The 27,669-nt window shown below is 46.0% G+C and overlaps 1 protein-coding gene and 1 long non-coding RNA gene across 2 annotated transcripts in view; both read left to right on the top strand.

The window, feature by feature from the left end:
* Positions 1-27,669, top strand: part of LOC142599259 (uncharacterized) — a 664,355-nt gene that overhangs the window by 233,360 nt on the left and 403,326 nt on the right. The window lies entirely within an intron of this gene.
* On the top strand, positions 920-22,423 carry LOC142599214 (glial cell line-derived neurotrophic factor-like). The gene is made up of 4 exons (XM_075739147.1): positions 920-1,167; positions 2,374-2,571; positions 17,581-20,993; positions 22,086-22,423. Exons 2-3 carry the CDS (start codon positions 2,400-2,402, stop codon positions 18,063-18,065), a joined length of 657 nt encoding a protein of 218 aa, XP_075595262.1. The 5' UTR covers positions 920-1,167; positions 2,374-2,399; the 3' UTR covers positions 18,066-20,993; positions 22,086-22,423.

Below are 27,669 nucleotides of genomic sequence, written 5' to 3'. Positions count from 1 at the left end.
GCGGCGGGAGCGCAGAGGAGCGATACTGGGGAGGGATGCGCCGCGGCGGCGCAGTGTTGGATTACCCCGGCCCCGCCGCCGCGGGGCCAGCGGGTGCCGCGGCGCTGCGCCGGCTTCCGTGCAGCGCACGGTATGTCGGGCCGGTGACTTCAGCCGGGAGATATTTGGAGGCTCCGCGGGGTCCGGTGCAGGGGGCCAGCGTGTGTTTGGGTCTGAAAGCGAATCAGCGGAGGGCGCGTCACTGCCAAAGGGACCTATAAATCCATCTGCGGCGCCGAGTCGCCCTGGCAAACGCCCCGCGTCCAAGCGTCCAGCTCCGCGCTCTCCTCCGCCCGCGGGTGCGGCACCCTCCACGCCTCGCCCAGCCCCGCGCCCCCGCCCACCTAAGCTCCGGCGGCGCCCGAGGAGCCGGCCGCGCCCAGGCCCAGCCGGGGCAGCCGGAGCGGATGCTCCCCGGCACCGGCCCGGCCTCCCGCTGCTCCCGCCACGCTCCCCTCTTGGATCTAAGCTTTCGCCGCGACGGGACCCCCGATCTGGAGGAGGAAGCCTCGCTGCTGCTGCTACCGTCTCTACAAATCCCAGCGCCGGCCTCTGATTGTCCCAGCAGGCTGAGGGGGGTGGTTTGATTATTTATTTTTTTTCCCTCCTCGGCTGGGGTGGTGTTTTTTCGTGGTGGATTTTTTGTTGATTCCCACCCCCGCCTTTGCGTGCTTGTCCGAGCGGTGCGCGGCTCCCCGCGGTGCCGGTGTTACAGGAGCCCTGATGTCTTCATCTGACTCCTCGCAGTTGATGGAGTGTCTTTCTCAGATTTCCAGGCAGGGTCCCAAGAACAGCACCCAGAGCCAGCTCCCGCTGCCAGGTGGCGCTCCCCGGGGCTCGGGCCGCTCCCGCCGCTGCTGAGCGCGGCTCCGGGGCCGGAGCGGGCAGAGATCCCCACGGCGCTGCTCCTGCCGCGGCCACAGTACCGGCGGCGGCGGCGGAGGCCGCCGGGGCTTGTGCTGGCGGCTCTCCTCTGCCTCCATCCAGACTTGCGACCTTACCCCTCCCTTCATCCCCACGCCTTACCCCCGCGCAAAGAGAGTCCCAGCGGTCCCATGCATCGCCCGTCCGGCCGCTCGGCTCCCCGGCGTTAATGTCCATCTCGGGTCCGACGGGACCAGGTCAGAGGTGAGGGCGAGGCGAGGGCCGCGGCGGAGTGGGCGATCCGGGGCGGGCACCCTCCCCGGGGGCACAGGGCCGCCCCACAGCCCCCAGGCCCCGGTGAGGTGTGAAGGCAGCGGCCGGTGGTAAAGCGCGCATCGGGCAGCCGCGTCGAACCGGGCTGGGGTCAGCTGTCATCCCCGGGCGGCGGCCATCGAGGTGCGTGCCGTGGCTGACTGAGGGCGGGGCAACCGGAAAGAGGGAAGAGAAAGGGAAGAGAAAGACAAAGAAAAGGAGGAGAGAAGGAGGAGGAAATAAGGAGAGAGAAACAAGAAAGAGGGAAACGAGAAAGAAAGGGAAAAGGAGAGGAAATTTTTCCATTTCCCTTTCCTTTCAAAGAGGAAATGGGAAAGGGAAAGGAAAGGGGAAAGGGAAAAAGGAAATATGGAAACAGAAGGGGAAAGGGAAATGGGAAGAGAAAGGGAAAAGGAAAGAAGGGAAAGAGGAAAGGAAGAGGAAAATGAAAGAAAAAAGGAAGAGGATAGGGAAAGGAAAAGGAAAGGGGAAAAGGGAAGTGAAAAGGAAAGAGGAAAGAAAAGGAGAGAAAAATGAGAGGAAAGGAAAAAGAGGAAAAGGAAAGAGAAAAAGGAAAGAAAAGACTGGGAAGGGAAAAGGAAGGAGGAAAGGGAAAAGGAAGGAGGAATGGGGAAAGGAAAGGGAAAGGAAGGGGGCAAGGGAAAGGAAGATTTGCTTGTAGCATGGCAAAGCCATGCAACCCCACACCCCAGTTCAGCCCGGTCCACCCTGGCCCAGCCCAGGGACAGCTGCCCTGGTGCTGCCTGGGTGCTGGGGGAGGATGAGCACAAGGTGACCTGGCTGCCAGCACAGGGATACAGTCACACTCCATGTGTGTGTGGCTCCTGGGACCTGCCTGCCCGCATCCCCCAAAGCAGCTTGCTTGGACATAGAGGGGCTGGAGGCCATCCTGCACTGCTCTCTCCCACACTGCTCACTGGGGAGAGCCCACCTCACTCGCTCTGGGAGGGGATGGGGATGGGAAGGTGAGATGGGCACAGGTTGTTTCCCCCTGCTCTGTCCCCAGGCCTGGACAGGGTGGACCTGGCTGATCTGGGGTGTGAGGCTGTGCAGCTTTGTCTCAGGGCTGGCAGGGAAGGGTGCAGGACTAGGGGAGCACAGCAGCTGGGAGCTAACCTTGCCTCTCCTCTCTGCCAGGGGTCCGTGTTGGAAGGAGATCTAAGATGAAGTTATGGGATGTTGTGGCTGTCTGCGTGGTGCTGCTCAACACGGTCTCCACCTCACCCCTGCCTACTGGTAAGATGCCTCCCAAGAGGCCCCCTTTAGTGGTAGAGGGGCCTGAAGATGATCTCTCCCCCATCAGCCTGCTGCCTCCCTGTGCTGTGCACAGTGACTGTAAGAAACATTCCCCTTTGTAGCCACCGCTGTCTGTCCTGCTAAACCCACTCTCCTTTGCCCAGTCATCAGGGCGAGGAAAGGACCCCTCCCACTTCCCCCCCACACTTTCTGCCTCCACTTCTCCCCCAGGCAGGGTCAGTGGTTCTTCTTGTCTGGATCTAGCAGCTCCAAACCAAGTCATCTTCCAAAGCTTGGGGTTGGCAATTGCAGTGGAAATGCCCCCTTTCCCTCCCACCTCCAGCCCTACCTTCCTGGCAGTCATAAGATCCCTTTGGTTGAAAAACTGAGAGAGATGGGAAAGTTAGTTGTATGCAAAGGAGCTGGAAGGAGGATCAGGTATGTACGCCTCCCAGTGCCGGCACTGAAACTCCTTCCCCCCCCCCGCTTTAAGCTCCTCTCCATGCTCAGACCTGCCAATGCAATTATTCACTGTCTGTAGTGGGGGCAAGTCCTGATGGAGATTGGGCTCCATGGTGGGAGGCACTGTACACATCCTAGAGTGCTGCTGAGTTTCATTAAATCCTCCTTGGATCCTGATCCTAAAATTAGTGCGTCCACATGGAAATTTACAGAAGAGTAGTGGTGGCAGGGTTAGGAACTTGGTGCAGAGCAATCCACATGAACCAGCTCACAGTAAGACAGCTTACAATCCAAATGACAGATAATAATAATGCCTCACTAATAATAGGTCTCCTACAATAGCAGATACAGGATTTTCACAGCAGTATGTGAGTGCTATGCTAACACTGGTGGCTTTTTAAAGTGAGAGTTAATATGACTCAGTAAGAAGTGGCAAAACACTCACATGAATTGTGGAGATATTCACTTAGCAAAGGCACAGACACAGCTCAGAGATAGCTCCCTTTGCCCTTGCTCAGCCTTCTCTGTTCAGCTCGTTGCAGGATGCAGACAATATCCAGTAATTTGGATTAATTTTTATCTCCTTATCTGGATGCATGTCCTTTCCCTGTGCCTGCTGCAGCTCCAGCCACAGGCAGCCCCGCTCTGGTTTCTCTGGGAGCAGTCGGACTAATGCAGTGTGGAGGCACCGAGCAGGAAATTGTGTGCCGTGACTCCACTTTGCATGCCCTCTCCAACATCCATCTCCCCTTCTGTCTGTCCACACACACATATCTATGTCCTTCCCCATTTAGTCTTCTCTATTTCCTTTTCTTGCTTGTGTTTTCCCCCTGCTGGAATCTTTCCCAGGCTGCCACCTCCTCCCATCCCAGCTTGGTCTCTTGCTGCTTGCAGACCAGCAGCCCCTGACATCCTTTCAGCCCCTCCATGCAGGGAAGTCAGGCAGAAGTGCTTCCTCCCAGGGCTCCAGCCTGCCAGGGCTGCAGGGCTGTCACACATGGTGATCTTCTCCATGGTGAGCTGTGTGGCGGGGAAGATACTGGGGCACTGAGCCATCCTACAGGAGGCAGTGATCAGTTTTTCAGGCCACTGTGCTGGTCCCCTCTGCATGGGCTTGCTGCAGCACTGGTGGCAAGAAGAGCGTTAGGGGGAAAGCAGCATTGCCAAGTCAGATGAGTCATGGGAGACCTGCAGAAAGGTGGCTGTAAGAAAGCAGTGAAATATTTTGATCCACTTTTATGCCATTTTTAGTTGATTTAAAAGTATGTGATGTCTGGAGAGCAGTCTGTAAACACAGAGACCACAAGGCTGATCCTATCCGGGCACATCGCTGCCTTTCTGCCGCAGCAGCACTTTGAGTCACCACTGTCAGTGTCTTTGACATATTTGTTTCTCTCTGCTTACCATTTGATGGCACACACCCTTCAGCACACGAAAGACGTAGAATGACATACACAAGAGGAGTCACATCTACACTATGTAGACTTCCCTCTCCTCTTCGAGGTTTCTCTTACAAGCAGAGGGCAGTATGCCACGAGCATGCAGGCATGCTTGCAGCTCCCTGGCTCGCCTGCTGGTGGACCTGCTGTGTATTAATATCTCTGTGGATATTGCTGGTCAGCTGCTTCGCTGAGTGCCTGTGCAGGAGGCAGCTCACAAAGCGATGGGAGTGCCATCGTCACCCACATTGGCTCATCTGCATAGGGCAGTGTGTGGGTGCTGAGCAGGACTGGGTGCTGCATGTGTTCAAAGAGGGATGCACTGCTTTCCCCTAAAGTGATCCCCACACAGGCTGGGTGGAGAGTAGCAGTTGCGATTCGAGGTGTGCCTTGCTCTTACTCCAGGGAGGTCAGGTGTCCCATATACCACCAGCAGCAGGGGTTAGTAGGGTTGTGAGATCATGTCCCGCTCCTAGGGACAGGCCAAACACCTTGTTGGAGCACAGATCTGTTTTCCCAGGCCCTCGACACTGTTTTCCCAGGCCCTGTGTTCTCATTTGATGGGACTACTTTCTCTGTAAAGTGCTCTGAGGTCACCTGATGCTACCCCATCTCTTTCAGATTGGCTCGAAACCTTCCTTCGTTCCAGCCTACAGGGCAAGGTCCTAACTTTCCAGGCTTATCAGGTGTAATGTGCTGACCTTTGCTGTTCAGGGCAGTAATTAGAGATGGCAGAGAGTGTTGGCAATTGCAGTCTTCTGCATTTTTTCCTTGACTGGACACTGGAGTGAGAGTAGCCTCCATAAATGCAGTGCATTTGAGATTAATCCAGTGTTCATAGGTGTTTTAGACAATCAATGTTCATGGGATAGCTTATTTCACATGAAGAAGAGTAGCTGTAGCATTTGTAAAGTTAGAAACCCCTTTCTTTCTGTCATGCTACAGTCCCACAGGGGAAGGACACAATTAGCTTAAATAGCAACTGTGAACAGAACAAATATAAACCAAATTACTATAAGCTAAAAACTAAGTCAGCAGCTTCAGAAGCATGACAGTGTAGAGGGAGCCAAACACTTGGTTTGACTTATATGCAGTTCCCAGTGAATACATTTTGTAACTGCTTGCCGCTATATGGCCATAATCAACATGTATGTGAGGACTGGAGTATCCTAAGATCCAGGATATGATAGTCTCTTGATCAAGTGGGCATCTTTAGTAAGAACTAGCAGTACGCATGTAGAATTAAATGAAAAATCTCACCATAGGCTTTTCCCTCTTAATAGAAGGAAAATATGTTTCTTTGCATTATAATGACTGAGTTACTCCATGGCCTCTGGACGGTCATTTGTTGTTGGAGCTCCTTCAGTATGTTATATCATAACACAGTGTTATGTGTGCATTATACCTCTGTTAAACATTCTTCATACCCCTGCTAAGGGGTATTTAATGTTAAGTTACTGCATTTAGCTGTAACATTATCAACTAGTATTGAAGGTATCTAGAATAAACAGTCATATTACAGGGCTCTTTAAGGCAAAAATGGTATTAAATTATACTTCCAAATGAATGCATTTCCTTCCCTACAATATTTATTAGGCACATAAAGTGTTACGAACCAGAACTCTCATGTTTCTGTCCAGATTTTCCTGCTCAACACACTTATGGTGTGGCATATGCGCTTTAGTCTAAGATGCCCAGAAGCTACAGAGGTAACCTGCCCATGCACAGTAAATCTAATGCATGAGAGAGGTATCTGCCACACTGTGCAGGTGCTACACTGCATCATTTGATCTCTGTGTATCCAATACAGCTGGTGCATCCAGCCAGTGCCAGACCGAGTGTGTGTATGTCCCTGGGCCAGCATATATATATATAAAGTTTGTTTGCATGGGCATACCCAGGTTATCTAGGCTTTTAGAAATCTTAAGCATTCAAAGTCATCCTTTTTTCATGGGAAAAATTCTAAAAAAAGAAAGAACAGTATACGTCTGGGTAAATCCAGATGCATTTAGCCCTAGAATCTGATTTCTCCACCGTCTCAGTTATAACTACTGAATATACTCCCATGAGGAGTGTTCTAAGACTTAAGGAGGAAAGGACTGAAATGCAAGAGAATATGGTTTTATTCTCATTTTAACAGTTATCCTTTGTTTAAAGTTTTATGTCTTTGCTCCTTTTCAATTTAGGGACCTCAAAAATTTCCCAGTGGAAGTGTGGATCCTTTTAGATGTTTTGCAGGTGTGGATTGCTAGATAACATAACTGAACATGCTTTTCTTAGTCACCTTTCATAGGCCTCTTCAATATGTTTTAGAAATCCCCGTGTTCAGGGTCTGCAGATGTCAAGCTGCAAAGCTTTGCTTGGAAGGCTGAAGAATTCTGCTGTGTAGTGACTATTGATGAATTGATGAGGGAGGCATTATTTGTCCACTAGAATAGGATCCTCAGATTGATAGGTTGTAATGTCTTTGTAAATTATACTGTTCCTGATTAGGGCTGCATAAAGTAAGTTTAAAATATTTAAAGTTACAGAGGTTGAGAAAAGCCATTGGGCTCATCGAGCCCCATCCCCCATAACTGCAGATGATCAGGGATGGATATCTAGTGCAAATATCCAGTCCTCATCCCCCATGCACACTACCAAGCAACTGCAACTTAAAACTTGTATTACATAGGCAAAACCCCATATGACTACACTTGTTGAGGAGTCTCATACTTCTGAGGTAATAAGTTAATGGCAAGTAATAAATAAAGAATACTAAATATTGCAACATAACCATGTTCAGGATCATCAGATATCTAAATAGGCCACTGCCACATTATTGCTGGTAGAATGGTTGACACTGCACAATTGTCATTTTTGACAAAAACAGCTGTAGTTTCTGATCAAGTAATATTTGGTAAGGGGAACCAAAGGAAAGATTTCAATGATTCTTGGAAATCCAGTCCTAAGAAGAAAGAAGAAAAGAAAGAAAACAGAATCAAAAAGATTTGAGAAAGGTACAAACAAAGCATTAAGACACAAAATATACATTAGAGTATGTCTGGTTTTAAGATCAAGGACAGAAAATTAATTATGTAAGACATTTCAAATATCAGCATTCTTTTTAAGGAATAAAGCCACATTGTATGACATTAGCAGATATTTAGGCTTTTGCCTTAGTCTGTATGTATTGGTACAGCACTTGTACTGAAACCTGCAGGTACATTTCTTTGAGGTCAGTGGGACTTGTACAAATGCTTTAATGATTATTGAACAGGAATAGGCTTTAAAAGAAGCAAATGCTGAAATCAAAATACTTGTTTTCCTGCATCTGGGTCAGGCAGTGTTACAGCAGGTATGCCAAAACTTCTCAGGTGGCCATGTTTTGAGAGGCGAGCTGGTCATATCCACTTTAACTAACAAGCTACATACAAATATCTGGACTACCTCTGCTCCCATCCCAAGCATGTAAGATTTCTTTGGCAAAACCAGCAATTACTCAGGAAATTTCTGACAGAGAGGTGTGGGTCCAGCATATCCGCTGGGAAGGAGTCAGAGCTCTTTGGAGCCCGGCTGCCTCTGAGCAGCTGCTGACGCCATCTGACAGGTTGTGGTCCACACATCCCAGCATGAGACCTCCTGCAGCGGAGCATGTAGCACCTGTCCTAGAGCAAGGGACTGATTATTATAATAAGAACATTTTCTGAACTGCAATATTAAAACTTTTCATATTGTTCCTATTGTAAACAGGTTGAAATGCAGGTAGTGAAAGGCGACAGTAGAAGAACATGTATTATTTATAAGTCAGATCAAAATCTGATAGCAGCAGAGATTGTCACAGTAGGGGCATCAGTTTTTCCCAGATGGCTCTGCTTTACTGCCCCAGGGAAGAGACTGGGATAGGGTCCCTTCTTGCTGCTTTGCTGCCTGTGTTTGTTTCTTGGGGACACTCCTAAAACCCAATGGGAGATGCAGTATAAGAGCACAGGCAGCCTGGGAACAGTTGCTTGATTGGAGTAGGGTTGAGCTGTTGTTGCAGCGATACTCCTGCTGTTATTTCTGTTACACTGTTCCCATTCAGTGAGCTGGCACTAAAGTGGGGCTGGGCGACCAATGTGGGGGTTTACTGATGTTGTGTGAGGGCTGGGCTGGATCATTTCTGTACCAGGAATGCTAAAGAGAATTTATTTTTATTGCCAACCTTTTTTCCTCTGTTAAAGTCTCAGTGCCATGCCTGTTAGCTGGCTGCATGCCTTCTTGCTAATAGAGGTCACAGGTTTTGGGTCCCAGTCATACATACTCATTTGAGGCTCTTGCAGGGATGGGACAGAACCAAATATTAAGCCTAAACCCAGGTTTTACTGGGAAGCTGGAGATTTATTCAGTATGGTATGGATTTGGAGGGGTACAAGGCCTTAGTGAGGAGACATGGTGGGCAACAAGGCCGGTATGTGCTTCACCCAAGTTTGGCTCCTGCTCAGTCAGCGGCTTCAGGCAGGGCACTGCCACTTTTTCCCCCTTTTACACTGTTTATGCCATAACTTCTTCAGATGCAGACTGCCTCGTAGGTGCTTGAGTACCCACACAGCCCCATACAATAAGGCCCTAGTGCAGACAGGCTCCTGGCAGCTATTACAGGAGCTGTCACAAAACCTCAAGAGCGACCTCTGAAAAGCTATCTGCTCCTCAGTGCTTCAGAGCTGTTTTTTCAAAGCTCTGAATCAGAGGTGAGACCACATCCTCTTGCTGCTCCTTTGTTGCTTGACTGCCAGATGAGACACCCCTTTGCCTAGGGGACAGAAGAGGGATCCAGCCCCTGGTGCCAGCCCGAAGTCGGGCAGGATCTTGTGAACAACTCCTGCCTGGACCAGACAAAGAACAAAAACCTCTTGTGGACAGGTCATCTTGCAAGGCAGCTTCCTTTACTTCACCCAATTCACCTGACCTTGCTTTTTCCCTCTGTTACCAGGTCTTTCCCCCAACTGGCAGCAATTATGATGGTCCTGTTGTTTCTCCCCTTTCTTCTCCTGGTAGGAACCACTATTTCATACCTGTGAGAAAGCAGGCAAAGGATGCAAGGGGAGGCACTGCCAAGCATGGCAGTGTGAAAATACGAAGTACTCTGCAGATTTGCCATTATGACCAACACATGGGAAGCAGCAGGGTTAGCTAGTGAGCTACAAACACAAAACTTGGCCGCTCCATTAGGAACAAGCACACCAGGTAGGTTAACCCTGTGCCTTTTTCCAGTGCTGCCTTATCGTACCTGACTGGCGTGAGTGGCCCCAGAGTCATCCTCCAGGTTACTTAGCACTTTCCCTTGATGAGAGACAAGTGTCACCAGTGAGAGGCTCCATTTCTAAGGGCTGAGTTGGAGGGGAGGATGCAGTGTTTCCTGGGAGCTGGCAAGGCAGGGAATGAGGTAGTGAACCAGAACTGTATTAAACATTTAAAGATGAGTTGACCCTGGTGTGTTTGATGCTCTATTTACTAATGGACACAATCGACTGGTTTCCATTTCACTCTCAGTTTCACAGATTTTCATGCAAGGCATGAAAGCAAAGTCATGCCTCAGAGAGGTGATATTTTAATTGTTTAAATTCTGAAAACTTTTCAGTATAACTAGTTTTAACACCTGCCTTTGCTTTGATGCCTGCATGATAGGCTTTGTTTTTCATGAAAAGTTTTTAATTTTTAACAAAATAAATGTTTTATCCCCACCACAGTTCACACCTTTTTACTTTACAAAGCAGACTGATCATCACATTGGTAATTTTAACCTCACTAAGGTCACACTTCCACAAACAGATTACTCCGAGGGTCTCCTAAAGTATGCCTTTGTAGTGTGAGATGGGGAGATTCTGTGTTTGGATAGGGTTTGTCCACTATAATAAGTACCTGAAAACATTACTGCAAAGCAAGCTAAATACAAAAATAATTAATGAATAAATGGTATACCACAGTCATCTGCATAAGCAGCAAAAAATGAGGATGATTCATTGCAGTCACAGTTAGAGGTACATTAATTGTATATTTCCCACTAGCAAATGATCTAAGAAGAAACATCTTTGTGAATATAACTTTGGAGGAAACTTTAAAAACCAACCAGGAAAGAAAGGTAATTAAAATGTTTTAGTTAATAAGGTCCCAGATTAAAGTACCAGAACTGTTTTGAAAAAGGGCCATTTGATCCTAACACAGATCTGGATCTGAATTTTCTAAATAATGCTTATCATTATAATGAGCTGGATTAACCTCCTTGAACTTTGAAATCATACTTTAAACAAGAGTCTGAATGCTGCTGTTTGAACTTCTGTAATTGAAAGACAGCTGTGCTTAAGTGAAATATCCTGGTAATTTTATGAAATGTTTGGCCTGAACTTTTGATGTAGTAGCTATGCAATCCCACAAATGCATGCATAAAGGCTACAATGTAAAAAAAAAAAAAAAAAAAAATTATCATTTTTTGTATACCTTATGTGACTTTTATTATATCACTTTAACTCAGGATGTGCAAAGTGCCAAATGACACTGCAGTGATGCAATTACATTTTCCTAAGATCAGTATAGAAAACTATTCCTTAAAGTACAGTTTCCAATAACTTAAAATGTCAAGTTTTATGAGATTTTACAATAAAAGGAAAACCCACTTATATAAATTATTATTTTGAAATTAATAGAATTTAAGCTTTTCTTGTAAACCACAATAGACAGCATGGTCAGAAAAGACTGTAGTTAGCCTTTTAAATCCATAACCAGGCACCAAAATGAGTAACTGGATTTTTTTCTCAAAAGCTGGAGATCCATCTTTTGCCACTGAAGTCAATTTGTGTTCAGGTACAAACTGATGTTTTCTTGCTCTACTATGCTGGGTTACTGCCACTGCAGGGAAATATTTGGCTTTAAAATAAATCTGTTGCTAGTGAAATCAAAGGAATAGTTTTACAAAATGTAATTGTGGTCACATTTGAACAGACAGAAATTGTCCATTTTCCCTTAATGGAAACTGTTTTCTTGAGAATGTGACGAGTTTGGTTTGGACATTTGTTTAGACCTATTTTATGTAGAAGTCTGTCTGAACACTGTGTAATTTACTCTTCTGAAAAGCGCAGGCATCAGATCCTGGTCCTGCTGGCACGCAGTGTCTCTAATTAATTGGAAATGCAAAGGCAGGCTCTTGGGATTTTGCAGCAGGGAAGGCCCAGGGAAGGCACATTTCCCTGCATGCCCAAAGCAGAGCTCTGGGGTGGCTTTCTGCAGAGGTTGGTGGGGAGCATCATGTGTGTTTGGTTGCAGGAGCCTGCGCCCATACATGCTGCCAACTCTCGCAGTGCCCAGGGGACAGGTACTGTGCTCGGGGACAGGCAGGTCAAGCCTCAGGTTCGAGAGAGCAGCAGTGAAGCGAGAATTTCAGTTTGCATTCAAGAGGAGGCTGTTCCTAACCTGAAAGGTTGGGTCAAAACTATGATCTGAGTGTGCCCTAAAGGTTCAGAAAGCAAGCAAACAGCAAGTAGACAATGCAAATGTTCTTGGGTTTTTTTTTTTTTTGTTTGTTTGTTTCTTAAATGTCTTTTAAATGAGTCTAATTTCTTTATTTTTGTTTGACTCCTGGAGTTTTGGATGTTTGATGTTGACCAACTCTGTGCCCAGTCTAGTCACTCTTCTGGATTCCTATATTTGCCAGTCCTGTGATGTTTCATTCTTTCCTTCTTTGCTTTTTTATTCATTTTCTGATCCTGTGAGAAACTCTTGGCAGATCAAGAGCCCTGGTTCAGCTGGACATGGAAGACTGATGGGGTCTGTGAGACTTTTTGCCACTCTGTGAACAAGATACACAGAGGCTCTGTGCCCCCTGAGGGAGGATTTTACATTTCCAGGACGTATGGCCCTTTCCCTTGGGGAATGCCTGCTTTGAGGTGCATCACACACATACATGTGTGAGCCAACCTTCACTAACCTATACTGAGCACACGCTGCTGTGGGCTATCCTATCCTATCCTATCCTATCCTATCCTATCCAGCTTCAGATTAAATTCTAATTCCTTCACACCCTGGAGCCAGGGACTACTGCTCAGAGAAGATCTTTACTGCCTTTATTGCCATAGTATCTGAGCATTTTCAGCTGGCACTTTGTATGTGTGTACATATAAATGCAACACACATATACACACATCCAAACTGTATATTTTATAAGAAGGGATAATAATTTGTGCTTTTCCCAGGGATGTGAAATCCCTGTGGAAAGCTCTGCTGCACAGTCAAGTCAGCGCAGTTCATGCAGTATTAGAGAAGCAAAGCTGCCAGGCTGTTGACCTTCATTCTGAGACTATAAACAGTTTTTAAACAGTGTTTGAGACAGAGGGGTAACTAAAACAGATCATGGCTCAGTCAAGTGGCTTTATTCAGGTTACAAACCAGCACTTGATGCAAAGGCAGCCCCTATGAGTGTGGTGGTGTTCCCTAGCCACGCAGCTTGGCTCAGCACCCTCTTCACCCCCAGCAGCACTTACTGCAGTGCAGAGACCAAACAAGTGCTCATCAGGTGGTGGCTGTGGTGTGGGGAGGTCTCTCGCCACTCCTGGAGCACATCTACCAAATGCCTGTCAGGCTGGGATGGTCCTGCTGTCAGTCTTCACCTTCCCTGCTGTCCATTGGCCTTTTATGGTCTTTAGTCCTTGGTCAGTGGTTATTGCTTATTCATGTATGATGTCTGGTGGTAGCTTCCTTAGCATTTATCTCTAGTGCCTTATTTCAACCCATCACACCTTGTGTTAATGCTGGCATTTCTACTTGGTTGCCCAGGGTCCTACTTCAAGAGATTTTTACGGCATTTTGTTTCAGTCTCTTAGGCTTCGCACCCATACTTATTGAACAACTGAATATCCATACTGAGTCATGACTGACACCTTGGCATAGGCCACTAAGTCAACTCTCACTTCACTCCTGGCTGTCAAGGTTTCCTTCAAACCTCTGCGAGCCACTCAGTGAATGTTTGTAGTCACACTGATAACTATGCTTTGTTAAGCAGCAGAAAATTAGCACCAAACCACATCCAATCAGTATGAGCCCCATTGCTTGGGTCCATGATTCAGTGGTTGCTGGGTCCAGCTGTGCTTGATGCAGTACCAAGAGCACAGACCCATACCACTGAGTGTGTGTTGAAACTCAGCTTTTTGGGATTGTGTTGAGGCTGGTTGATTGTGGGGGATTGGAGGTGTTCCTTGAACAGTGCTAAATTTTGGAAGCAAACTTGGGGCACATTGGCAGCCCAATTAGAATGTGCCAAAAAGTGCATCGTTGCATTGATTATGACTAGTTTGGGGCTCCACAGGTAGAGGATGTTGTTGCTTACAACTTGCAAGGACTCACTGGATAGCTCAGTAATGCAGCTGCCATTGTGATTAATGTCATGTACACACATAATACCATAACAGCATTTGTGGTTGTAGGTGGGCAGACACTGACCAGGGTTGATAGGTCCAGCACATTTCCTTGAGGGGGGCTCTGTGCCCACCCACTGGTTCCCTAATATCACCCATGTGCCTTGTGTCTCCTCAAGTGATGTAATTTCCAAATACTGGGGGTCACTGCAGGAGTCCTCTGGACAGATTTGGATACCTGTTTGGGATATTTTCCAGTCCTCTGGGATGAAGGGGAATTCCACTCTGGAGATAGAAAATTGGCATTCATCTTACAGTGTTGGCATCCCTCCCAGAGAATCTCCCAAGTGGCCTGATGTTGCAATAGATGAGCTGAGTAGGGAGCCTTGGCTCTGTTAGACGTATCAGCCACACATGCTTCATCCCAGGTTACAGCTTGGAGCGCTTCTTGCATGATTTGTGTTAGAGCCTCAGCGAGATTAGCGGGATCAGCCATGCTGCCAATTACCAATCTTCTGGTTGCAGCAAGTCCATGTGTGTAGGTAGGGCTCCTCTAGTTGGATACCTCATTGGCTTGATTACTTGATCTACTTTTTCCCCTACTGCTTCCACCTTCTGCCATGTTGACACCCCATGCCTGCATTAGCAGTGTTGCATAGGGCTCATCTACAGTGTGTTTCCTCCACCTTAAGTATCATAGACCACTTATAGCACAGAAGGATCTCAGCAACATTAACTCCCTTGGTGCAGTTGGGGCAGTCATCACACATGAACTAGGATAGATGTCAGCGTGGGCTCCAAGCAGGGACATGGTCCACAACATAGGCCTTTCCCCCTCTTTATCTACCCTCCAGGGCATACTTGGATTGGCTTGGGCAGGACGGTGCTTGGACCCTATAACTGTCTGATTAATATTTAACCAGACTCCTGCATATAGCACTGTTGCAGGGATAGGTGACTTTTTTGCACCTGAATTGCAAACAGTTTAAAAATGATGTGCCTAGTTGGTTTGTTATCTCTTCAGGTAATCCACAGTTTTGTTTCTCCCTTCTTAGGTGGGGAGAGACTTACTTCCCTCACTGCAAAGGCAGCATACCAGTTTTGGGATAAATATGAGGCTGAAAGTTGCACACAAGAGTCTCCACATATAGGTTGCATTTCTCTGTAACAATCTCCCAGCTCCTTCCTGATGGTTGACCCTTGCATGGATTTCATTAAACCCTAGTATACTTCCCTGATGGTTGTATTTCACTCTCCATAAGCAATGTCTCATTGTGTCATACTGTTGCTACAAGGGTTGGGCCAGAAATATGTGACAGAGGTGTGGGCTGGGGTAGTCACAGTAGTATGAGGGGATAATTTGAAGGTAAGAGTGGGGAATGGCACAGCTAGAGCCATCTCCTCAGGGCCACATCCTTCCCTATTGGGTTATAAGCTAAGAAACCCAGCTTCTGCGTAAAAAACCACCTGTCCCACAGCAACAAGAACAAGTGCCTCCTGCCAAACTCCTCTCCATCTGTATCTGTGCCAGGGTCAAGGTTGTACTTCAGTGATGGGGGCTGTGTCAGCTCCACGTGGATTGTCTTGCTTGATTGAGTCTAGCAAGGTATCTACCCTTTCTTGCTTTTAAGGAACGTAGCCCACCCATTGCCTTGACCTGGACCTTGTTGAGTAGGTCAGTATTCGTATGGTGTAGGCAGACCAGCCTGTCCTGCAACAGAGCCAGGTGGTGCATCCAATGGTATTTTGGTACCTGCTACAGAGCTAATGACAGAGGAGTGCAAGAAAGGTGCACTTACCATTGGTTTCACAAGCTTACGGGACTTGGTGCAAGGTCCTGCTTTGTTCAGGTCCTGTATAGCTGTATAGGTAGCAGCCATCCCTCCATGTCTTTTCACAGTCCCTGGTCTGGGAGATTGTTGCCATTAGCATTGGATACCTGTAAAACACAGTAGAATTCAGTTTTCTCAGTCCTAAACTTTACAGTTTATAGGATCTCGCTTCCCATGTGTCACCCTCATTATGTGAAGGTACAAGATTACCTGCAGACTCTTTTACCAGTCTGCACTATTTTGCTGGAGCCATCCATGAAAAAACGTATACTTATGATCCATCCCTATTTTATCATGGAAGGGGGCTTCTAGGATGTGGCTGCTTTGGAGTGGGGTCCATATTCCTCCTTAAGTGCAGATGCACTGTGTTTCAGCAGGTTTTTGCACTAACAGAATTAACATTCTGCTGCCCCCATCTCCTGCATATTTGGTGCTTCTGTTGAGGATATAAAGGTGCACCTTTGCTAGGCAATGGGAGGCAGGCAGCCTTGTGTCTTCTCTCCTGTTAACAGAGTCCATGCCACCATATGTGGGCTGGGTACATTTGCTGCCTGGCCTCCCATCAGGGCTTCTGTCTGTTATAGTGCTTATTAGGGAAATGTGGTGCTGAGCCTTTGCCTAAGGAGCTGTTCCTATCTCAGCACCTGACCGAGTGAGAGCCTTCGTGGCTCAGTGGAGGTACCAACCCCCGGACAGGCGCACTGTGTCAGATATCACCTTTCCCAATGTTTGCAGTTCCTGGGACATTCATAGGGGTCTTTCTGGAGATGGAGCTCCCTTACATGCAGGGCCAGGTGTGTGACACTGGTCTGTTACATGGGTGGGCACTTAGGAGTTAAGTACAGAAAGAGGCATCTTCATAGATCTTCATGTAAAGGAAGTAAATCCTCAAAGACTCAATTTTTGGCAGAATGACTGAGGAAAAAAAATCTCAATACTGCAATGTTGTTTATGTGTTTAAGAGACAATCATTAATAATATAACATAAGGGCACCCACACACAGGCTCCTGACAGCCTGACCCTCCATTAAATCACTGTATTCACTAAAGCAGATCACATTGAGAGATTTAGTCCATGGGAAGTTTAAAGATTTCAAAATGTGATTTTATTTCAAATCATGATGAAAAGCTGAAATCTCAGAATGTTTCAGAAGAACACTTTCAATTTTACTCTCCTTGAAGTGGTTCATTCTGCTAGTATCAAAACATTTCATTGACTTCAACATTTAATTTACTTGAATAATTTATCTCTGGTAGAGTATATATCAAATGAAAAAGATATTTTAATTTCATAAAAATAAAATGCATTAATAACATTTCCCTTGAAAATTAACATATTTCTAGTCTGACCTATTTCTAATCAATCTCATCAGCATCTTGTGATATGAAATAGTTCCATGAGAAAGTTTTCAAAAGCTCTGATAATAATTATCCCCTAAAAGCATTAAAAAAGCAGGCATTCAGCCAGGAATAATAGCTCAGCCTGGCACCCCAGGAAATTCCTCCTTCTGTCCTGCCCAAAAACCTTATCGATAGGTGACTTTTTGGCAATGCTAACCACTGTTGGTGTGAAAAGACAACAATTAACAATTATAATCACAAAATTGCTTTAAAGAAACCTCATCCTTTTGCCACTTTGCTGGGAAGAGCCTGTATAACCTCTCTGCAGTAGCTTCATACACCCATTAACTAATATTTATATCATGACATGCTTTTCTTTCCCTTGATTTTGACAGGGCTTATTCAATATTGAAAGATGTGCCAGAGCATTACCAAGCGTCAGCAGACATCTACAGAGATACATACATATCTAATTTCTTTTTCCCAAAATGAGTTTCCATGATGATCTAAACCATTCCAAATTCTCCCTGATTTCTGAGGGTCCTGGGTGCACTCTCTGAAGTAATGGGCAGGGCAACTTGCATGTGTCTAATATTTTTGAGCCACAAATGGATAAACTTCCATTAATGACAACTGACATGTGACAAAGTCTTTTCTCTCTTTCCCAAGCAGCTAATATGCCAGAGGATTATCCAGATCAGTTTGATGAGGTAGTGGACTTTATTCAAGCCACCATTAAAAGATTGAGGAGGTCACCGGATAAACAGACTCCGATTTTTAGTAGGCGGGAGAGAAACCGGCAAAACACAGCCACAAACATAGAGAATTCCAGCAAAAAGGGAAGGAGGAATCAAAAGGGAAAAAATCGAGGATGTGTCTTAACAGAAATACATTTAAACGTGTCTGACTTAGACTTGGGATATGAAACCAAAGAAGAGCTAATTTTCCGGTATTGCAGTGGATCTTGTGATGCAGCTGAGACCATGTATGACAAAATTTTAAAAAATTTAACCAGAAAGAAAAAACTAGTCACTGACAAAATAAGGCAAGCTTGTTGCAGACCCACAGCCTTTGATGATGACCTGTCCTTTTTGGATGATAACCTGGTTTACCACATACTGAAAAAACATTCTGCAAAAAGGTGTGGATGCGTCTGACTGCTGCATGCTGGAGACAACTCTAGTTTTGCATTCCTGATACGATGCAAAGAGAGGGACCAAGGTTCCAGGGGAAGTGTCTGCTCAGAGCGGAGAAAAGAGGACCAAGAACGCAGACAAAAGGGTCATGGGAGCCCGGGGGGTGCAATGCGGCATAGGAGGATGGAGTTTTTTGAAGTCCTACGGGAAAATAAATAAAAGCTCAGGTGGACATGCCGACAGCTGGATGGTGTGCACACTCCCTTTCCCATTTGACACAGTCCACCGTCAGTGAGACTCAGATGCTTAAAAACACAACCCTGCTGTACCACGCTGTGTTGTAGTTATCCCATCCATGCCAGGAAGTTTAGATGAGAAGTAACTTAGGAGTACCTTACTCATCCCCTGCACCCTCAGCTTTACTGAAAGACACATTGTACTATTGCTCATTGAAGGGTAGTCCCTAAGCACTTAGGACAACTTCTAAACTATTATAAGATTAATCTCATAAGTAAGATGATATTGGGCAAATATCAAAATTCCCAGGCTTAAGTTCTCTAAGGCCAGTATCAATACAAACCAGTTCCACTTACTGGTTAAGTTCGGTTATTTCCATTTCATGTTTCTTCAAAATGACTATAGGATTTCATTCTTCTGCTACCTATGAAACAATGTTGAGTTTTTAAGCACTTCTTCCTAGTATAGTAAGAGAAATAACAAGCCTGGCCTACACAAAATGTGTTTCTTTTGGTTTACAAAGGACTAACATCACTTGTGTAACTACATTTCTATTTGGTCATTGTGAGTGAGCAGAGACTATTTGATGCAATGCATCCATTCAGAGACATAAATATACAGAAGATATTTATTGAGCTTAAGTTATTGTTATTTATTACAGTTCAATAATGAGTCTCCTTATTTATTAACATTTCTTTTCAAGGGTACCAAACTAGAAGGTGCTTGGAAGATACAGAGAGACAATTAAGTTGGGAACAACAGTCCATGCTTTTGATTGAAAGCGTTAACCTGAATGCAAAAAATCACTTACTTTACCTTTTTTTCTTTTAAACAAAATCCTGATTATGTTCACAAAATGTAGTGCCAAAGTCTGCAGCCCTTCCTCCTGTTCACTAATACTTTTGAAAATTACTGCAGTCATACATGTGCAGGAGAAGCAATGGCTCTGCACGAATGAGTGTCGCAGGACTTGGCTCAACATTAGCAGTTTGTTATAAAAACTAATTCTAGTCATATTTTAAATGTAGCCACATTTTTTTCTTACACTTTTTGCCAACTGACCTCATATAACTATTGACAAATGGAAAATAATCACATTTAGCCTTATAATTTCTTGTTCTATTTATTTAAGCTTTTCCTTCTGTATTTCCATATAGAAGAGGTTAAATTCCTCTTACTAGTTAGCCCTGGATTTAATATAGCCTGCAGGTAAACAATTGTGTTGTTAAATAACCAAAGTGTTTTGTATAATTTGCTGAAACATTACAGGATCATACTCATACAGCAGAACAGTCTGAGTTTCCTTAGGATGAGGGAGGTTATACAGCAACCTGTCATACCTGACCACTAATGCAAGCTCTTGTTCTGGAGGCTTTTTTCCTGAAGGAGCAGCAGTGCAGGTCACTAGACATACCTGACAACCAGTGAAGCATCAACTCCCACAAAAACAACAGGAAGAAAAAAAATCCCTACTGAAAACCAAAAAACAATAGTTGGTCTGACCTTTTATCTCATGCATGCAATGGCTCTCCATACTCATTTTGCCCAGGGCCCCTTGGGGTGTCACAGAAGAAGGGTCTAGTAGTCAAAAAAAGTCCAGAATGGGCATAGGAAGATGTACCAGGTGTATGACATGTAATTCAACCCTGACTTCCGCTGCTTCCCTGGGCTGACGGAGGGCAGCCTTGGAGCCTACCCACAGGGTCCATGCTCACACTGCCATGGGGACACCTTACACTCCACATTGGGCAGGGGTGGTACAGCTGATACCACTGCCAGCATTGGCATGATTTTGGGCAGTAAAGGCCTGCTAAGCTGAGGGTCAGCTGCGCTGCCAGGTGGTTCACTGGGTGCAGCGCTCAGAGGTGTGCTTTTGGTGCCCCTGGTATGGCCCCGGTTGCTGAAAACCTGCCCCAAAGCATTTTCTGTGCAGCTTGAAGAGACTGCAACCAAAGCAAATCACTATGTTAAAAATGCAAAAGGGTAAAGTTTGTGATTTTTTAAATTTTTTTTAGACCTTACTGAAAACAGGAGTGTGCTTCTCTGGCATTTTTTACTTCACCTGTGATTTATGTCTCAGTCATTTGTGTTAATCAACCAAAGTTCTCTACAGACTTTATTTTTGTACAATATTCATTTTATAACTTTTTACAAAATAAAACTCATTTCTATTGTTACCCGGTTGTTGCTTGTGCTTCTTCCCCTTTGTACCACTTCCAAGTTACAGTATTGCCCAGTTCCCAACCCACATGGGGCAATGTTCAAGAAACAGCAAGTCCTTAACACAGTGGAGTTTTCCTCTTCCATCTCACCCTGGTCTTTAATGTGGATCAGAGATGTCTTTAGCTTCCTAGCAGAACATAACATTAATGGGTGATGTGACTACAATAAGTGACTCCAAAATACATGGTAAGCAATGGCACAATAAGCGACCCAGTGGCAGGCTTGAAGCCTGGTGTTACCCAAGCTGTCCCTTGCTCATCCAGGGCTGTGATGGCTTTGTGGTGGCCTTGGCTATGCACAGCCACAATTCCTGCACTCAGAGGAGATTTGCTTTTTGCTTTTCTAACCCCGGTGTTACATCAGTTTGACTAAATTCCATCCACTTTGGCAGTCCTTTTCCCTTCATCTTTAAATAGGAAAATACAACTTGAGGAATTTTCTTTTCCACCACCATCATGGAAAAGGTGAGAGTTTTGTGGCTGTGGCCATGTGTTGGATTTGCGTGGCAAGGTTTTGGTAGCAGGGGGGGCTACAGGGGTGGCTTCTGTGAGAAGCTGCTAGAAGCTTCCCCTGTGTCTGACAGAGCCAATGCCAGCCGGCTCCAAGATGGACCCGCCGCTGGCCAAGGCCAAGCCAATCAGTGCCTCTGTGATAACATATTTAAGAAGGGAAAAAAACCAAACTAGAGAGAGCTTTTGCAGCCGGACAGAGGAGTGAGAAGATGTAAGAGACTCTGCAGACACCAAGGTCAGTGCAGAAGGAGGGGGAGGAGGTGCTCCAGGCGCCGGAGCAGAGATCCCCCTGCAGCCCGTGGTGAAGACCATGGTGAAGCAGGCTGTCCCCCTGCAGCCCATGGAGGAAGGATGAGGGGGTGTAGAGATTCCACCTGCAGCCCGTGGAGGACCCCATGCCGGAGCAGGTGGAGGCACCTGAAGGAGGCTGTGACCCCGTGGGAAGCCCACGCTGGAGCAAGCTCCTGGCAGGACCTGTGGACCCATGGAGAGAGGAGCCCACGCCAGAGCAGGTTTGCTGGCAGGACTTGTGACCCCGTGGGGGACCCACGCTGGAGCAGTTTGTGAAGGACTGTAGCCCGTGGTAAGGACTCACGTTGGAGCAGTTCGTGAAGGACTGTGTCCCGTGAGAGGGACTCCATGCTGGAGCAGGGGAATGATGAGAGGAGTCCTCCCCCTGAGGAGGAAGAAGCAGCAGAAACAACATGTGATGAACTGACCGTCACCCCCATTCCCCATCCCCCTGTGCTGCTGAGGGGGGAGGAGGTTGAAGCTGGGAGTGAAGTTGAGCCTGGGAAGATGGGAGGAGTGGGGGGAGGTGTTTTAAGATTTGGTTTTATTTCTCATTCCTCTACTCTGTTTTGCTTAGTAATAAATTAGATGAATTCCCTCTCTAAGTTCGGTCTGTTTTGCCCGTGATGATAATTAGTGAGTGATCTCTCCCTGTCCTTATCTCGACCCACAAGCTTTTCGTTATACCTTTTCTCCCCTGTCTAGTGAATGAGGGGAGTGTTAGAGTGTCTCTGGTGGGCACCTGGCCCCCAGCCAGGGTCAACCCACCACAGACCAGCAACATTTTCTCAACTGTTTTGTGTTAAAAGTGCTGCAGTTCCCATCACAGAGTCGATAAACAGGCACAAAGTTACAGGTTTTGACTTTGAGTTCTGTACTCCTCAGAACTGCTATGGAGAGGAAGAGGGAGCATCTGAGCATTGAGTCAGTGAGCAGGAGATCACTCTTTCTCTTAATGTACAGCATACGGATGCCTTGGTTTCATTTGTGCCAAGCGAGGCCACGCACGCAGCTCTAGCCCAGCCACTGGAATGCAAAGCAAAGCTCATGAGCGCTGCTTTTGAAGGAGATGTTATTGAAAGCATTCCTCCTCACATGCCACCACCTATGCTCCTTGCAGCAAAAGCCCATCCACCATGCACAAAGGCTGCTGATTGCAGTCTGGTCGAATATGGCACACATTAAGCATTTTGCATGAAAATGACCTGCAGCTTCATGTTTAGCAGAGATTATACACTTTCCCAAGAGCTGGAGGGAGTGTCTATGTAAAACACAACTGTGAGGTGCTCTGAAGATGAATCTCTGATCTTAGACCAAACCTCCCGTTTTCTCTTATGCGGATGGGGAAGCACGAGGCCAATACTAAAGTCCTGCTTGGCCTTATCAAAGGCTTCAAGTGGGCCATGTAATAGCTGGCAGGAGCAGATTTGCTTGCATGGATTTGTTTCACTCTCCTTCCCCAAACTTCCTGGTGAGGATAATATTGGAGATAGCAGATGGGGTTTTGCCATTGCAACCCCAGGCTTGCCACTGCTGAGCGGGAACCTTCAGCCTCATTTTCTGGTTAAAGTAAGGATTGCAGTGTTGCCTTGGCATCCTGCATGCATTAAAGCAGCTTGAACTCTTCAGCTGGTAGTTTGTGTAAAAGATTTCAAAAAGGTCTTAAACTTTCATTTGTCACTAGGCAGTGCCAGTGCTGGGAGACACATTATGTCACTGCTTGTGTAGCAGGGACAGAACTACCCTGGGTCCCTTCTGGAAGGAGAAGATTGATCTCAAGTTAAATTATTTACAGGGAAGAAGATGGACCAAAACTCCATAACCATTTACACTTATTTGATCCTAAAATCAGGATGATGTTGTTTTATTACTCGACATCTTGATAAGGATTTTTTTTTAATTTTGCTTTGGGTTTTGTTTTGTTCTTTTGCATTAGTTAGCATTGTGTTGTCAGACAAGAAGGGCTGATGAGAGACTTGGGATGTATTATGAACATGTGTCGTGGTTTAACCCCAGCTGGCAACTAAGCACCACACAGCCACTTGCTCATTTCCCCCCAGTGGGATGGGGAGGAGAATTGGAAGAGTGAAAGTGAGAAGACTCATGGGTTGAGATAAAGACAGTTTAATAAGTAAAGGAAAAGCCACGTGTGCAAACAAAGCAAAACAAGGAATTCATTCACCACTTCCCATCAGCAGGCAGGTGTTCAGCCATCTCCAGGAAAGCAGGGCTCCTTCACGTGTAACGGTTACTTGGGAAGACAAATGCTATCACTCCGAACACCGCCGCCCCCCCCGCCCCCTTCCTCTTCCCCAAGCCCGTTATAAGCTGAGCATGATGTCATATGGTATGGAATATCCCTTTGGTCAGTTGGGGTCAGCTGTCCCACCTGTGTCCCCTCCCAACTTTTTGTGCACCTCCAACCCACTCACTGGTAAGGAGGTGTGAGAAGCAGAAAAGGCCTTGACTCTGTGTAAGCACTGCTCAATGATAACAAAAACATCTTTCTATTATCAACACTGTTTCCAGCACAAATCCAAAACACAGCCCCATACTAGCTACTATGAAGAAAATTAACTCTATCCCAGCGAAAACCAGCACAATAAGTCTAAGGAAAATGCAGGTATTTTGCAGGAGAGCATATTCAGTGATGCAACCTGGAAATTTGGCTGATCCTCAGTGTGTCCCCTCCAGCAGAAGGGATTGTGGCTACTTACATCCCACAGGCAGGGCAGTAAGAGAGGAATTGTAATAATACCAGGTCCTTCTGTAAGCTCTCTGTGCGCTCCATCCCACAGCTGTCTGGTGGTGCTGGTCTCAGTGCAGAGAGGATGAAGTAGGAAAAACTGTGTTTGATTTTTGGTTGTTTCACCTCTACCCACAAAAGAGGAGAAAGGTCAAAGGCAGTCAGTGCCTCAGTCTGGAACAGCACAGGAGGAAACCAGCAGCAGCCTCACTCCTTGCAATCTGGATAGATAACCAAAAATACAGAGGAAAATATCAGGATGAAGAAAACAAATGGAGCTGACACATTGTATAAATAGGTCTTCAAATGTCATGCATGGCTGGAACAAAGATGTTTTGTTCCAAAGCAAGAGACAACTTGAAATGGCTCAGTAATACACATTGAGAAGTTTGCTTATTTGGAACAGAGCTCTTCTAAAGAAAAGGTTAAATGTGTTGCAATGGAAAAGAAAAAAGTCTAAGCAGAGGCCAGGCCTGCACTCCTCACCCTAGCAAAATTTCCCACTGACTTGAAGTGAAGATTTTCTATAGCAAACATCACAGGACTGAACTACTAATGTTACAACAAATTATACAGTAGGTATATTCACCGGTCAATAAAAATAGCTAACCAAACCATATATTCTAGCAGTATTAATCCCAGTGGCTTTCAGAAGAGCTGCAGCAGCAGCCAGCAAAAGAAACACAGTGCTCAGCTCAGCCTGATGCCGGGAAGTTTCCTTGCACAGGCACTGAGTGCCAGTACTCAAGGTCAGCACTGAGACACCTTCACTCACTGTTGGCTTTTTCACTTAGAAACTGCGTCATTTTGTTCACTTCTCCCCAAAAGGGTCACTCACAAGTGTGGAAACCTTTCCGCTTTGCAGATGAAATGACAAAGAAAACGGTGGCCTTTGAAGGCTGCAAAGAGCTGCTGTAATTACCCACAGGGCTGAACTTTTGTGGGCAACTTCTCTAGCTTTTATGACAGCGAACCCAGCCCTGGGCCACAGGTGCAGGTTTCCTCCTGCTACTCCCAAGCCTTTGGTTTCCTGTCTGCCAGCACATTGCATGAGGAACGCTCCCTTCTCTGTCACCGCAGGGAAAATACAAACATCAGTCCCTGGCCCAGAGCTTCACACCTTATCCCCAAGTGGTCCTAGGAGGTCTAAATCCACCAACATCCGCACCAGAGCTGCTCCATATACTGCCATGGAATTACTCCAGTTTCACAGGAATGTAAATAAATGCATTGGAACTGTTGATTTTGTTGGCAGTATTCACGTAAAACTACAAAGATTGGATCCTTGTACAATCCTCCTAGTCTTTTTGTTTCTGTTCCTCTCAAGTTTCTTTTACTAATGTGTACTCTACTTGTTTCACATGTCCTAGGATTTCCAGAGCTTCAAGATCTTTCACTATGCTCTTACCATGTTGCTAATTCCCCCTTCTTTTCTCCCTCTCTGTTTCTGCTCTCCCACGGCTTTCTCTTCCTTGACTGTCTCATCACTCCCACATTAATCTCTGGCATCACAGATGCTATAAACATGTCCAAATATTCCCTTATTTCAGGTTAAAATCATTCCTCTCTGAGATACAAACAGGGGTCAACAGGCACTCTTTGTTAGCATTTGGTATTATTTTTAATAGCAGTTTTAATCTGGAGATGAAACATTTACTTAAAAAAACCCACAGCTTAGAGATCAACTTTGGCTAACTCTGACTTTCAAAAGATACAGAGACTCCTTTCCTGCAGGAGTAGACAGGTCCTTTGTGGGTGAGAATGGCTGCACAGCCAGGGCAAGGGTGAAAATCTCCCAGTACCCCATCTCTAGCAGTGGCCCTCAACTGGGAAAGGAAAGAATAGAATGAAAAAGCAATTTCGGAGTGATATTTTTCCTTGGCAGGTCTGTCTTTCCCTGGGAAGGCACCCACTCTCCTCTTCTGTGAATTTATTCTTTCAGCCTCCTCTGTGCTCTGGGGCAGTTTAATTCTGTGCAATACAAGCAAGCGCTTCTCGGCTGGCATTAAACCTCTGTTTCATTGATTGCCTGCTCATTCCTGTGTCCTGATGTCATCAATACACTTTCACTGTTGTAGTCCCCTTGAGTCTCTCCAATCTGAGGAGCCCTCATAACTCTCATCATTTGAGTCTCCTCTCTCTCCCAGTCAGACCACATTCCTCCTGAGGGGAAGATGCTCCCATCAGGATGCTGGATGGGAGCAAACCCTGGATTTCCACAGAGACTCATTGATATTTTCTGTTCTGTTTTCCATTCTTTTTTCCAATAATTCCTTTCAGGTGCTGGATGGGGAAGTCATCAGAGACATGACTTCAGAGGCAACATGTTGCATCTTTTTGGGAATCCCTTTCATTTAACATTGAACTTTTTGTCAAATATCAGGTCTGAACCCAACTAACTGCAATTGTGTCAGTCTATACAAGATATCATCTGGCAGCCAAAATAAGGTTTCATCTTACTGATGTGAAACCACTGTGCACAGTAGCTGTGGAGCCTGAAGGATGTGCTGCTGTGCACAACAGATATCCACCTCCCAGAGCTGTCAATGTATGAAGACCCCAAGTCTCCAGGTTTCAGTCAGCGATCTGACTTAGTGTCATGGTTTAACCCTGGCCAGCAACTAAGCACCACACAGCCGCTTTCTCACTCCCCCACAGTGGAATGGGGGAGAGAATTGGAAGAGAAAAAGTGAGAAAACTCATGGGTTGAGATAAAGACAGTTTAATAGGTAAAGCAAAAGCCACGCACAAGCAAACCAAGATGAGGAATGCATTCACTACTTCCCATCGGCAGGCAGGTGTTCAGGCATCTCCAGGAAAGCAGGGCTCCATTACGCGTAACGGTTACTTGGGAAGACAAATGCCATCACTCCGAATGTCCCTCCCCTTCCTTCTTCTTCCCCCAGCCCCATATAAGCTGAGCATGATGTCATATGGTATGGAATATCCCTTTGGTCAGTTCAAGTCAGCTTTCCTGGCTGTATCCTCTCCCAACTTTTTGTGCACCTCCCAGCCTACTTGCTGGCAGGGCAGTGTGAGAAGCAGAAAAGGCCCTGACTCTGTGTAAGCACTGCTCAACAAGAACAAAAACATCTCTATATTATCAACACTGCTCCCAGCACAAGTCCAAAACATAGCCTCATACTAGCTACTATGAAGAAAATTAACTCTATCCTAGCCAAACCCAGCACACTTAGGAAAAAATCTTGTGTCTCATTGCTCAGAAAGTTAGAGATCTTGTCTTCCAGGAGCTACCCAGAGGGCTGCCTTAAATCAAAAAGGATTGTAGACAATGAGTTGGTCCTTCTTGAAAACAGTAACTACTGGAGGAAGGGATATGGCAGAAGCCCAAGGACAGACAACCGTGAACAAGTGCTGCTGTGAACAAGGGGTTCAGGGAGCCCAGAAATGTGGCACAGGCAGTCCCCTCAAGCTGTGATGATCTGATGATCAGTGGAAAAGGGTTTCTATTAGGCCAGGAAACAAGTGGGTCAATGCAAAAATGTATCCAAAAGAAAAAGTTTCTGTGGCTCCCGCATGGACCAGGTGCCTACCATGATGAAGAAATAAAGATGACCTAAGGGGCAGATGTTTGGGAAGAGCTGAAGAATGTCCC

The sequence above is a fragment of the Balearica regulorum genome, chromosome W (genome assembly GCF_011004875.1).
Source record: "Balearica regulorum gibbericeps isolate bBalReg1 chromosome W, bBalReg1.pri, whole genome shotgun sequence".
NCBI classification, from domain to species: domain Eukaryota; kingdom Metazoa; phylum Chordata; class Aves; order Gruiformes; family Gruidae; genus Balearica; species Balearica regulorum.
Note: the sequence above shows the minus strand (reverse complement) of the source record. Positions and strands in the feature narration are given on the sequence as shown.

Bases quoted from the DNA above. Each gene is read 5' to 3' on its own strand.
- LOC142599214 (XM_075739147.1), top strand. From the start codon at position 2,400: ATGAAGTTATGGGATGTTGTGGCTGTCTGCGTGGTGCTGCTCAACACG. The intron at 2,572-17,580 runs GTAAGAAACATT...TTTCCCAAGCAG, and splicing joins CTGTGCTGTGCACAGTGACT to CTAATATGCCAGAGGATTAT.